This window comes from Tachysurus vachellii, chromosome 26, assembly GCF_030014155.1.
Source record: "Tachysurus vachellii isolate PV-2020 chromosome 26, HZAU_Pvac_v1, whole genome shotgun sequence".
NCBI classification, from domain to species: domain Eukaryota; kingdom Metazoa; phylum Chordata; class Actinopteri; order Siluriformes; family Bagridae; genus Tachysurus; species Tachysurus vachellii.
Window position 1 is genome coordinate 12784316 of NC_083485.1, and position 14127 is coordinate 12798442.

Below are 14127 nucleotides of genomic sequence, written 5' to 3' on the forward strand. Positions count from 1 at the left end.
GAATAAAAATAATAAGAATAAAATATTAAAATAGAAAAATATTCTATTGGGATTCTCATGGTGCTTTCTTTAATTGGGTGTTTAATTGGAATTCCATGTATTAAATGTGATTCTGGTGTGAGTTCATAGAACATGGGGTAATCAATTGGGTTATTCATTGGAATATGTATTTCTAAATGGGTTCTTGTATATTTATTTATTAGTAATTGGAATGTGGTATATTTATATAAGATTCCTATTGGATATTTATGGGTTAACCCTTAGAACATACATTTCCATTGGGTTTCTGTTGGATATTTGTGGGTCAGCCATTTGAAATATTGATTTCAAATTGGTTTCTATTGTATATGTCTGGCTTCCTCATTTGAATATATCTAATTTAGCTTGCTTATTGGTATAATTGGATTAGATGCTTATGGGTTTTTTTTTTAAATATGAGATCTATTTCCATTGAGTTCCTCTTAGATATTTATGGGTTACTTATTTCTGTGGCCTTATTTATTTTGCCGTATAAATCCTATGTGTTTTATAGGACTTTTATTTGGGTGCTTTATGTGAATCCAAGAGATCCTAGAGCTTAGGTTCCTTTAACGGCAAGCTATATACTGTAGAACAGGCTGTATACAATTACTCAGGGAGTCCAGTATGATTCCTAGGGGAAATGTCAGTAGTCAGACATGACTTCATGACTTTAGGGCAGTATGGTGTTCAGTGGGGGGGTTTGTGCCTCTTTATTCCTGGGATTCCTAAGCTTGAGCTACAGTACATTGTGTGTTGCTACATCTTCTTCCAGTGTCCGATTTGGGTTCCTCTCACTTATCCAAAACCGCCCTGTCAGTGGAAGTGTGAAGGTGTCACCACACACACACACACACACACACACACACACACACACACACACACACACACATATATATATGATTAAACATTCTTTAAACGAAATCTTCTCGAGATGCTACATTACGGTTCTTACGGCTCCATCTTGATCAAAAGCAGTGTGATTTTTGTATTGATCCTGATTATATAGCAAATATTCAGTAAAGGAATAATTCAGCCATATTTGAATTAAACAGCTGCCTTACAAACTAAAGTAAGCTCTTTTTCTACATAGGTTGTTGGTTACTATAATGGAACCCATAAGGACATTACGTGGTCAGCTACAGAAAAGATTCACTGGCCAAAGGGCTGCCCACCACTCGATGAGCCTCGATGTCTGGTCTCGTGTGAAGGTAAGGGGAAATGCATGATTTTATAAACAATGTCTTTTAATAATCTGCAGCATATGCAGGCATATTAGGAAGTAGACATAGAGTTAATGTTAGTCTAAAATTTGCAGGTGTGAGATATTACATTAAAAATGCTTTTTTTTCGTAGTTTTGTAGATCGAGATCGAATCACCTCATGGTTCAGCTCTTCTTGTGTAGTACTACAGACTGGTCTTAATAAACCTTTGGAGCAGATGTAACATTATTTAAAATCCCAAGGTTTTCATTTGTTATTTTGACTTTTTGTTTAACGGAATTTTGCAAGTGATTGAGAGTTTTCCCAATCCACCAAATTTTTGGCAGTTATGTAGACTGATATGTATGAGTCACTGAAACTGCTGTGGCAGTAATTCATATCTGACTGTTTGAGAAAATGTTAACTTTTCAGGCACGTAGTTCTAATTAGGGTTGAATTTTATTTTTTCGGTCCAAAAAAGTTAATAGTAATTTAGCAGTTTTTAGTAGTAGAGCATAAAACTTTTATTTACTTCACTTCACGTCTAAATATTAGCATTAGTGAGTTTATCATTAGTATATTGTTTATTACACATTTTTATTTACTGAACTGTGACATTTAGTCATAATTTTATAAACATAATTTTTAATAGACTAAAATGATTAATAGGTAAATAAACATATATTATTTAAAAATAAACATGAGAAAAAAGTACAAATTTGTAAATAAATTGTACTTATTTTTCATGATGTATAATAATATTATGTGTCAAAAGCAGAAAGAGGTCAAATATAAAACACATACATTAGTCTATAGAAATCCAAAGGAAATTATTTCATTGAATTTATAATCGCAACTGACGACGAGTCAAATGATTCAAATTGACTCGCAAGTAAAATAAGATTCAAATGATTTAAACTGAATTGTCTCACGCAGGTTTTCACTGAGTTGATGAAAGTAAATGTGTTTGCATGCTGATGTTGAACATTTTTCCGCTTTCTAAAGTCTGATAGATAGATTGAAGTGAAATATTGCTTTTATTTTCCAGACCAAATTCCTGTCCTCGGAATCGTTGCTGTGGGCTCCGGTCTCGCCCTCATCATTTTTGGAATGTCAAGCTTTCTCATTTACAGGTATGTTTTTGGCTCTGGACTTTAAACAGGTTTCTTTTCATTAAAAAATGAGAGAGAAAACAAAACAAAACAAAAAGAAAAAGATGGGAATCTCTAAAAAGATTTTAGGTGGAGGTCTTGTAGATCCCACGTTTTATAAGATTTATAGGATTATGTGGAGACAGAGAGAGTTTAAATAGTTCAGGGATGGAATGTATAAACACTAACAGTATTCTGGCAAAGAGAAAATACAGGATCTAATGTGCATCAGATCAGTTTCACATCATATCTGTCCAGCCTGGGTATTAATATGTGAATAAAATTGTTCACAAAATTTTTTTATTTATTTTCCCGATCAAACAAGTAGCTGTTAAAGAATCAGTGAAAACTACAAAAAAAAAAGCTTTATTGCATAAATGCATTTATGATTAAGTCTTGTCATCACTGAAGTGTAAATATTTAAATTCATGTTGTAATTTTAGGTTATAAATCAGAGTGTACTGTACACACACATGTACTGACTGTTTCAGGAGTTCACAATTATTGCTTAATTGCTTAATTATATGAGCTGATAATGATTAATCATATACAAATACATGAACAGGTTAGTGGTCATATTTTTTGGAGCTGTAACCTGGTTTTCTTGATAGAAACCAGTTGCAGTCGGGGGCCAAAATTTGCGCAACGTTTATAGACCAAAAGTCAGTGTATGGCTGTGAATGTGCGTTATAATATTAATTCTTATACAATAAGAGTAGGATATGGTAAATATGTCACAATGACAATTATTGTACAGTTATTTAATCATGATATGGTATTGATTTCAGCTGAATGACTGATGATGTTATACATTCAGTTTTTAGCGGTGAACCTCACTGCTAAAGGTTCTCTTCAGTTTTGCTTGTCTTACGTTTTTACTCCAAAACAAAAAAATGCGTGATTGTGAGTTGGTTGTTTCGTCCAGACAAAATCCATTACGCTAAAGACGGATAATTAGGACTGAGATGACGCTGATAAGTCAATGGTGTGAGGTGAAGTTGTGCAGGAAAGCAATGTGAGCGGTTTAATGGTGCGAGAGGGGGCTATTCGGAGGAGGAGGAGGAGTTGGAGCACTGAAGGTATTCACATATGGGATTCATGAAACAATAATTCCAGTGTGGAATGCTTCCTTTTTCACTGAGACCTGCTAATAGCATTAAAATAAGTAACTTTAAATAGAATAAAAGAGTGCCATGTGTCTTTATAGGTAGTGTGTTCTATACTGTGTTCTATATCTATATCTGTGAATGGAATAAGCTTTATGGAGACTCGTGGATTGATTCCGCATTTTATTTTTATCAGAAAATTCTTTAACCTCTTAACCACAAAATACTTCATAATTACAAAACTTTTTTTTATATAATAAATATTACTAGTTGCTCAATATTGGGAACACGTTAATAAACTTTAACACATTTTTATTCTGCAATAAAATCATTTTTAGTTCTTAGTGAGATAAATAAAGCTCTCAGCACCAATATCTGCTCTGTTAGCTAATGATCCAGCAGAATCCTTTCCATTGTATTCACTAAAAAGGTTTACTGTCTCAATAATAATAATAATAATAATAATAATAATAATAATAATAATAATAATTGGGATTTTAATTTGATAAACCCACAAATAAATTCTATTTGGAATCTCAAAGGTCTCAAGGTTTTTTTTTTGTTTTTTTACTATTAAACCCCTGCCAAGGTTTTTCCCTTCTTCAAGCCTAGAAAAACAAATAATGTTGGGTCTTTTGGGGCAGACCAGGGTGGCTCGAAGGGGAGTTTAAAAAACCCAGTCGAAATGCAAACGCTGCAATATCCCAGCCTCGACATCTGGAAGTGTTTTGCACCTTTTAGATTGGAATGTGTGAGCTTTGCTCTTTTCTCTCCATCTCTTTTCACTCATTCTCTCTCTTTCTGCACTGAACAACAAACCCATCTCTTTTTGAATTCCTACCAAGGTGATGTTCGTTTAATGTCAGGATGAGTGATTTGGGTTTTGCCTGATGCCAGAGCGAGTGACTCCAGATGTGTCGATCCATTTGGAAAGTGTCCACATGTTTATGCACATGGTTGGAGAGGACGTCCAAGTTTGCTTATAGTCAAAACTAACAGTTTGTAAAAGCCGAGAAATGTAGTGACCTTAAAATGACTCTTTCTCCTCTCATCCTTTAAAAATGTCCTGTTTTTAGTTTCTAGACTGTATTCTGTATATTATACAGCTGTGAAAAAATTTTATTTGTGTTTTGATCTACAGATTTCTTTGTCCCCAATTTGTTTTGACGATTTTTTAAAAAACCTTTAAACATTTGTCTTAAATGGAATCGGTTCTATTCAAGAATGAGTCTAAAAATGTGAACTTTGTCCCTCACAACCTCTGTAATAAATCAGAAAACAATGACATACACGTAACAACCACGTTACTAGGACTTTCTCTACACCTGCTCAATCATCCAGTCAGTCAATCAAATCATGCTCTACATACATGTCCAGAATTGACTTCATTTAATCTTCATGGTCATAACAAACACCAGAATTGGACTGAATGGTTTGCCAGTGCTAGACTACTGATCTCCTATGACTTTCAAACACAACAGTTTTTAGAGTTGGTGCCAAAACATTAGTTCGGGTCAGTTCTTTGTGCAGAATAATAATAGCCAGACTGTCTTGAGCTGACAATAAGTCAAATAACAACTCTTTACATTCATGTTGAACAGAAAAGCAGAAAAGGAAATCTAAGGCTACACTGGGCACAGACTCAATGGATGATTAAAGATTAGAAAAGATTAGGTGATATTTGTCCAATCTAAAACAGCCTAGTTCTGGTGTATATGTGCCCAATGTAGAGTGTGTATTGTTCTCCAGAGGTGTCAGATCTTATCAGGTAAGGGCTGGTGTGACTGCAGGGTTTCATTCCAATCAAGCAGAAGCTACATCTGAGTCTATAGCAAGCCAAGATCTACTGATTAATCAGGTGGAAACAGGTGTGACTCCTGCATGTATGAAAACCTGCACCCACACTGGCTCTTTGTGGATAAGATCAGACACCCTGACATAATAGAAAGTCATTATTTAAAAAAACAGTTTTTCTAAACAGTTCTTTCAATCTAATGCCAATCTCTGCTCTACTATAATCTGCATGCTAGTTAACGTGACTGAATGGCAACAGCAGTTATCTCTTACCATTTCCTAAATCATTAATGATTAGTTTATGACAATAAATAAAGCAATTGAAAGTATAATCTTGCGAGGATTTTCATGTGACTAATGCAGGAGACTCGGGACATATGAAACACGTCTATTTTGAAGTAGACAGAGTGTACTTTTCTGTCAGTTCGGCTTTAAACATCCTGTTTTCGTCACCGAATTTTGTTTAAACAAGCCATGCATTTACTTTGCGACTCAAACTAGACCAGAGAAGGTAAATAAAATAAAATAAAAATGATATCTGTGAAAACTCTCCTCTTTTTGACAGACTGAATTCAAATAAATAAATAATGCATGAGAGAGGATCGGCTGCAGGAACAGAGCTGGTTTGCGTTTATTTTGTATTTTTTTCATATGTTCTACAGCGTTTTTTTCAGTGCTCGGTCTGGTCTGCTGAAATACCCTGAAGATCCCTGTGCTAATTCATCATGACCATATTTATACATAACAGTACTTTGTATTTACTGTTCCCATTAAAAAACTCCCCTATATATATATATATATATATATATATATATATATATATATATATATATATATATATATATATATATATATATATATGTATGTATATATATATGTATATATATATACATATATATATACATACATACATATATATATATATATATATATATATATATATATATATATATATATATATATATATATATATATATACGTATATATATATATATATATATATATATATATATATATATATATATATATATATATATATATATATATATCAAAAGAGACCCAGGTTTTCTGTGGGAAAACCACAAACCTGGCACCACCGGTTGTGACTTCAAATCCCAAAAGAAACATAGCTGGACCTACACGCAGATCCTTTACCTCTCGACTTGCCTCAATTCTGAGATGTTTGGATAAAATGACCTGTCAGTAGAACAATAGCAGATGGAGCTTTGATTTGAGTGTGTTGCACTCTTCAGGAAGCTGAAGTTGGAGAAGGAGCTGGCTGGAATGCTTTGGAGGATTCGATGGGAGGAACTGCAGTTTGAAAGCCCCAACAAATACCACAGGCGCGCTGGCAGCCGACTCACTCTTTCCCAGGTATCTTTCATTCCACTCCGTTATCCTCATATCTTGTGGGAGGTTTTGTCCTGATTCCTTTCCCAGCTGGACTCAGCCTGTGTCCATGCCTTCCATTTTAACAACTTTCTGACTCCTGGTTTTATAACTACTATAAGTATGGCTAACAACTTATTCCAAGTTTGTCCACACGACACTTTTTTTTGGAACTTGGCTGCTGTCAGAACTGCTTAAAAAGTCCCATTTTTTTTCAAATTTACAACCCTCGTTTAAAATGATAAACATAGCTTTTTTTCGTCAACGCGCCAGCCAATTTAGCAGCTAACATCCAACCGTCATAAGCTCTACTGTACACACGGTCATTTTTAAAACTCCTGAGACGCCTGAGTCATGACTGGCTGTCTCGTTCTCAATAGTTTTGTTGTATGCTAAAATGACTCACTGATTCTGACATTAGTATGATTGCTTAATGATCCAAAATAGCTTTAATGCTTTCTAAACTCTCTGTAGGTTTCGGAAACGCTTAATGTCTACTTTTTCTGTGTAGTAGCGTGCACACACACACACACGCACACAAACACATACATACACACACACACAGTGAGTTTCATTACAGAAGTTGGGCGTATATACATATATAGTGCATATGTTTTCAATGAATTTTCCAGGCTCTAATAATGATATTGGCCCTGCTTCCCAATCTATCCTACCTCGTGTTACTGAACGTGTTAGCCAGTCCATGTTAGATTTAAGGGTGACTATTTGTTTGTCTGTTTCTCTTTGGAAACTTGTGCCATATTTTATATTCTATAACTGCTGTGTTCAAATGCAGCTTATTTGTCAAGAATGTGTGATGCACTAAAATTAAAATTCACAGCAGAAACCAAGTGTAGGATTTTTCAAAAAGATTGTTAATTAGCTCATTTTACTGACGCATAAAATTGAATAATTACATTTGTTTTTCTAATGCTTTAAAAAATAAATAAATAAATAAATTTCATAAAATATATGCATATGATTTGCATGTTGAACAGGATGTCATGCTTCCTGGTGGTCTATAAAACCTGTAACTTTTTTGTGCTGAAAGTGTTTGCATTTTTACTCTTTCCAACCAAAAATTTTCATGAATGTCATAGCTTTTGGTGCCCAAAGTGTTGGTATTATATTCGATATAAGAAAATTAGAAAATTTCTTCTCTTGAAGCGCTGGGTAAACCCTTTAAAGTTTCCATGTTGAGTCTTAAAGGTCATTTAACTGTTTTTCTGGCTGTCAGAATAAAATATGAGTAGACTATATAGCCAAAGGTTTGTGGATGTCTGACCATCACATCCTTTCCAGATTGATTCCCTTATTACTGTTGTAATTGCTGTGCTTTTTAGGGAAGGCTTTCTGCTAGATGTAGAATGTTCTCAAGTTCTTCACTCCAACCATGTCATAATGGAACAGGCTATGTGCACATCGGCATTGTCATGCTGGAATAACCCCAGTTTGATGATGAAGCATAAATGGGCATGATGGTCAGGGGTATTACAAATCTTTGGTCATCTAGTGTAATGATGGATAACAATACACTCTGTAGATTCTGACCAACTCCACAAATTCTCACATGATCTTCTCCAGTATGATGCTGTGAATATACACGCTGTTGGTTTTTTCTGAGGCTGAATCAGTTCTTCGTTTTTATTTACTGTAGATGTCTATGTACTGTTTTTATGTACTGTAGATGTTTGATTGGATGCTAAAACTGTCTCCTGTGTGCTCTTTTCAGAGGGGTTCTAGCTACGGCTCCTTGATCACGGCGCATGGAAAACATCAGCTGTTTGCAAAAACAGGCTATTTTAAGGTGAGGCTTGAGTTCTTCTGACATTTTCCTTACCTCCACATTTCTAAACACCCACACACATGCATACTCACTGAAGGAAGAGAGAGAGACACACAGAGAGAGAGAGAGAGAGAGCGAGAGAGAAAGGTAGAAATTCAGGTGGTAGAGAGAATGAGAGAACGGTAGAGAGGGAGGGGGTAGAGATAGAGTGAGAGAATGGTATAGAGGGAGGGGGTAGAGAGAGAGTGAGAGAATGGGAAAGAGAGAGAGAGAGCGAGAGAGACTGTATTCCTCTGTGATCACATTATGTTGCGCAATAGCTGTGTGTTGGCTCGACTGTTAACGTCTCTGTGCTTGTTGTGCTAAATTAATTGGATTTGTGATGTCAGAACACCATCCGTAACAGAGAGGAGCCCTCAGGGTGCATGTGTATTTACTCACAAGCAATTTGAGACCATTTTCAGAGGTGGAACAATTGCACTTCTGTTAACAGTTCTGTTCATTCCAGTTACATCATGCATACAATAAACACTATGTAAGACTTGCACACCTTCACTTTAATGAATGTCCAGCGCTCGTTCCCAGACCAATGTTCCTTCATTATCACATGTAACAAAAAGTGACAAAGGATCGAGTTTAAAGGCATAATATAATATTATTTACTTTTGGATGTTCTATAAATATTTTGTAATAACTGTTTAAATCTGTCAGGGTTATAGAGTGTGAGGTTGAAGGCAAAGCTTTGTGACTTTATGTTCTTGTCATGTTTTTGAATTTCATTTTGAACTTCTTGGAGTATTATAGAGATAAACATTTATTTTTTCTATGGGGATGAAAACTTTGGCACTCACTGGGTAATATGGGGGGTTTCACTGACAAAGTTACTTTCAGCTGTCTGTTGTCTGAGACACAGTGATTCTTATTTCAATGCGAAGGTGTTTACATTCGAACTCTGAAGCTGTGACTTCTCTGGCCGACGTTGTAATTTGTGCTGAAAAAAAAGTTTCAATATTTTTTGCTGCTGAGTGAAAACAGCTTTCACGTCTGCTTTGCCTTTAGTGTAATTGGGAAAAATTGGGAAACAATATTTATCGTCAGGAATCCACCATGATTTTTGAATGAGAAATATAACACAGCTTGATTTTGTCTTTTATGCCACATGGATACTAACACGGTTTGTCTTCCTCTCACAGGGAAACCTGGTGGCAATCAAGCACGTGAACAAGAGGATCGAGTTGACAAGACAAGTGCTGTTTGAACTGAAGCATGTAAGGCAAGAGGTTTGTTTATTCGGGGTGTGAGTGTGTGTGAGTGTGTGTGAGCGTGTGTAAGCATGTGTTTGCACATGTGTGCATGTGTGTGCGCGTGTATGTGTGTGCGTTTGAGTGTGCATAAAGTGTGTGTTATCCTGCTGTTTATGACTACTCAGTAACCTCAGTGCCCTGTGTGGTAAAAAACACATTCCCCTTTCACATCCACATTATGAGGTGTGTGTGTGTGTGTGTGTGTGTGTGTGTGTGTGTGTGTGTGTGTGTGTGTGTGTGTGTGTGTGTGTGTGAGTGTGTGTGTGAGTGTGTGTGGTGGGGGAAGTTGTTGGAGAAAGAGGTGGAGAGCAGCCTGAGGCCGTGGAAAAAAGGGGGAGCAATGCTGGACACTGTGTTTCAAAGAGCTGAAAAATGGCCAGCAGTGTCTGTGAAAGCATTGGAAAATGGCCTTAAGTTAAAAAAAAAAAAAAGAAAACGCAATTTCCCAGCAATCTGCTCCAGAGACAACATGCGACTACATCAGCATGTGAAGCTCCCAAATCAACAAATTCACAAGTGTAATGCATATCCTTCACTGTCCACCATCTGTATCTTATCTTAGTCTTTCGTAACACAGATACATCGTCACTGCTGCCTTGTGAACGCAGCTCCTTTTGAGGATTCTGTGTGTGTGTGTCTGTGTCTCCAAGTGGGGTCTAGTGACCCCATCTGTGGCAGCCTGTGAAGCTATTTATTTATTTATTTATTTATTTATTTAAGGTAAAACATTCAGGAACGAAAAACAGTAGCTTAAACAAACAAACAAACAAACAAACAAATAAATAAATAATAGAATAGAATAGAATAGAATAGAATAGAATAGAATCGTACATGGTTATCTAATGTGCCTAATATTTGAAATGTTGGACTGTGTTTATAAACTAAATGAGTACAGCAATCTTGAAGGGGTCCAAGGACATTATTTTATATTGCTCTCACCAATACGCACTCCAACATCTTCAGGATGTTACACATAGTGAGTTACTACACAGGTGTGACTCTTGTAGTTTAGCTCCTCACCAGGGAGGTGATTATGTAGGTCAAAGGCTATGCTAACTGGCCTTAGCCTGGGGACATTGAAGGGATGCTTTCACTCAGGTCACCTTTGAAAACACAGGGTTTAGAGGTTACTGGGATCATAGCAGCTGAGAATATAAAGCAGTTTGGGGATACTATTTTTATGCTCTTTTCTTGCTCTTTTGAGATTGTCCTAATGTGAAGTGGCACAACACACTAATCATAGCTCTCTCAAAAAGAAATAACAGAAAATGCTTTCTACATGTTGGTTTTAGATGAGGGATGTCCAGTTCAACCATCTCACCAGGTTTATTGGTGCTTGTATCGACCCTCCAAATGTCTGCATTGTGACTGAGTATTGCCCACGGGGAAGCCTACAGGTAAACACCTGCTTTCTTTACACTTTTCTAGACGTTTTAGATATTTGTATGTGCATGTTCATGTCATTAGCAAGATGCTAGAATTACACAGACAATTGTGATTGTTGTTCTGAACATAATTGGATAAAAACATCTGTTCTTGGGTGTTATGATGCTTTTGTGGGTTCGTATGATATTTATAGTTGATGTTAGATATAGCACACCTGCACACCTGACAGGATTTCTGACAGGATCACATCTATATACGTGATTATTTTCAAAGCTAGCCTACAGAGTGAAAGCAGTAATAACAGTGAAAGGTCCTGCATTTGTTAATATTACCTAAAGTCCTGTCAGAAATTATGTCAGCTAAGCTATTTATTAGCAGTGAGGATTATGAACATTTAGGAGTATATATGTGTTATGGATATGTTCCTTCATTAATTAATATGAACTAGAATCCTGTCAGATGAGTTATCTGGCTATTATTAAGTTAAAGATTAAGTTACAAATCCTGTCAGGTTAGCAAGTGTTGAGTAGCATTAGCAATACATGCTGACATTTGTAATAATGACTTCAATCCTGCCAGATTAGCTATGTGGCTAATATATTTTGTGGAATGTATGTACAGTTATGAATATCAGTGACTTTCTTTTTGCTGTGTGAAGACTTGTATGTAGACCTTGTTGGTTCATTGTATACTTTTCATTCATTTCATACAATTCATTTTCTGACACTTTCATTTAACAAACTTACTGTAGCTTTAAATTAAGGACCTAAATGACTCAATGCTTTTGGTTTGGATGTCTAAGGTGTTGATTTCTGTTTTGTTCTTGCAGGACATTTTGGAAAACGAGAGCATCAATCTGGACTGGATGTTTCGGTTCTCACTGATCAATGACATTGTCAAGGTGTGTGAGAGTAATGCTCGCCAAATCGTTCAGCCTTGTCAAAGCAAAAAAAAAAAAAAAAACGCTTGATAGCTTCCTCAAAAACACATAAGCCTTGGAGAAGATGGATTCATTCAGTAAATAATCGGTTACACTAAAAGGATTTTAATAGTCTTAATAGCCATCTCGGACATTGTCTTTGTGTTGCCTTGACAATTTTTTCATGTGTGAAAGGAACCCTGTTAGCGATGGAACAGAGATAGAATGATGGTACTTTTGAAAAATACAAAAGTAGAAAAGAAACTTCAGTACAAATTCTTTTTTTTCTTTTTTTTTTTTTGGAGATACACAAAAGCTCCCTGCTTTCAATGAAAACATTGCTAATCGATCCCTTAAGTAATAATACAGAAGCATAGGGAGAAAACTGAAGAAAAATCTTTTTCCCTTGCGGTTATTTGTTTGTGACAGACACAGAATCACAGAGATGATGCTAATCTTTAAATTGCTTTTGAATGTAGAAAGTCATTTAATTTAGAAATTATTGCAGATAATACTTTTTGGAGTGGCTTGTTTGTTGTTTGTCATTTCCATATTCATTTCATGCTTTAACTGCTGTAATTAATCCCACTTGTCTTCTGGTTTTTAAAAAACAACTGTAATTTGTTTTGATGCAGCTCAAGAGCACTTATATCTTGAATATAGCCAGATTTACCTAGTATTCCCTATTATAAGAGAACAATTAACGAAATATTAGATTATTAAACCTATGTCTGGGTATTTTATAATTAATTTCAGTATACAGTGCTAGTGGCAGGTTATTTTGCTTATTTTAAAAAATAAATGCTTAAAATTAGTAAAAAATATCTGTGTGTAGAGCAAGACTCTTGATTTTAAGATTGAAATTAGTACAATTGTGATTTTGATAGGTTTTAATAATCTTAAATTGGGTTTGTCTACATTTAGCTGAAAGACATATGAATGAAATTTTGGTAAAAATTCTTAACATTGTGTTTTTTCCATTGCTGTTAGGGAATGAATTATCTGCACAACAGCTACATTGGTTCCCATGGAAATTTAAAATCATCGAACTGCGTAGTGGACAGCCGATTCGTCCTGAAAATTACAGATTATGGTCTGGCAAGTTTTCGTTCGCCCAACGAGAATGATGACTCGCATGAACTTTATGCAAGTAAGCGAATGTTAAGCTAAAAACACATTAACTAATTAACATTTGTGAACTATTTAAAACATTTAATTTATTTGCTCTAAAGCCGGAAAATTGAATCAATGAAAATGAATCAATGAATTGAACGAATCATTGTTCAGATAGTTAATGTTTTGATATTTCAGGGAAATTGTGGACAGCTCCAGAGTTACTGATATATGACAGACCTCCACCACAGGGAACCCAGAAAGGAGATGTGTACAGTTTTGGTATCATTCTTCAGGAGATTGCTTTGAGAAATGGGCCTTTCTATGTGGAAGGCATGGATCTGAGCCCAAAAGGTAAATTATATTCAACATGTTGTTGGATAGACTACACTCTATATGTGTTCTGATGTATATTCATGCCTAATAGTATGTCACAACACAACATGGTGAGCCACACCTGTGAGTATGTCATTTTTAGTGATGATTAATAAAATGCTGTGAGAAATTCACAGGGGGGAAAAAAAACCCATAATATTTTAGCTTATTTAATGTTATACACTATATGTGGCATAGTTGCAGGTTTTCCCTTCACAGGGTGCCAAAACTTTAACACTACTGAAAATAATAGAAATATTTAATGCCATATCTAAAAACAAATCATATATAAACCTCTATTTAGTTGTTCTAAAATTTTATTGTACTATTATTCCTTATGTAGTCAAGAAGCTATTTTTAATTTGTCCTCAGTATGGTGGAGTTTATATGTAAAATGAGTACATTACTGTGTATAAATAAATATAAAAATAAAACTCAAACAGTAAATTGCATTAAATGCGATACCTTCTGAAGATTCCAACAAGGTGTTTGAAAGAAAAAAAAAACATTCATTAGACACTATTACTGAATCAGTGTGCAGTAGGAAGTGATTGATTTACCAAGTCATGCACGTACCTTGTTT

At 35.2% G+C, this 14127-nt stretch overlaps 1 protein-coding gene across 2 annotated transcripts in view; it reads left to right on the forward strand.

The window, feature by feature from the left end:
- Positions 1-14127, forward strand: part of npr2 (natriuretic peptide receptor 2) — a 39354-nt gene that overhangs the window by 14744 nt on the left and 10483 nt on the right. Inside the window, exons 6-14 of one of the 2 annotated variants that reach the window (XM_060862599.1) lie at positions 1112-1229; positions 2270-2354; positions 6526-6646; positions 8394-8468; positions 9641-9727; positions 11044-11148; positions 11967-12038; positions 13047-13206; positions 13368-13523. In XM_060862599.1, coding sequence (XP_060718582.1) covers positions 1112-1229; positions 2270-2354; positions 6526-6646; positions 8394-8468; positions 9641-9727; positions 11044-11148; positions 11967-12038; positions 13047-13206; positions 13368-13523 — 979 coding nt within the window. The remainder of the gene's footprint in view (positions 1-1111; positions 1230-2269; positions 2355-6525; positions 6647-8393; positions 8469-9640; positions 9728-11043; positions 11149-11966; positions 12039-13046; positions 13207-13367; positions 13524-14127) is intronic. The other variant, XM_060862600.1, reaches the window with a different exon arrangement.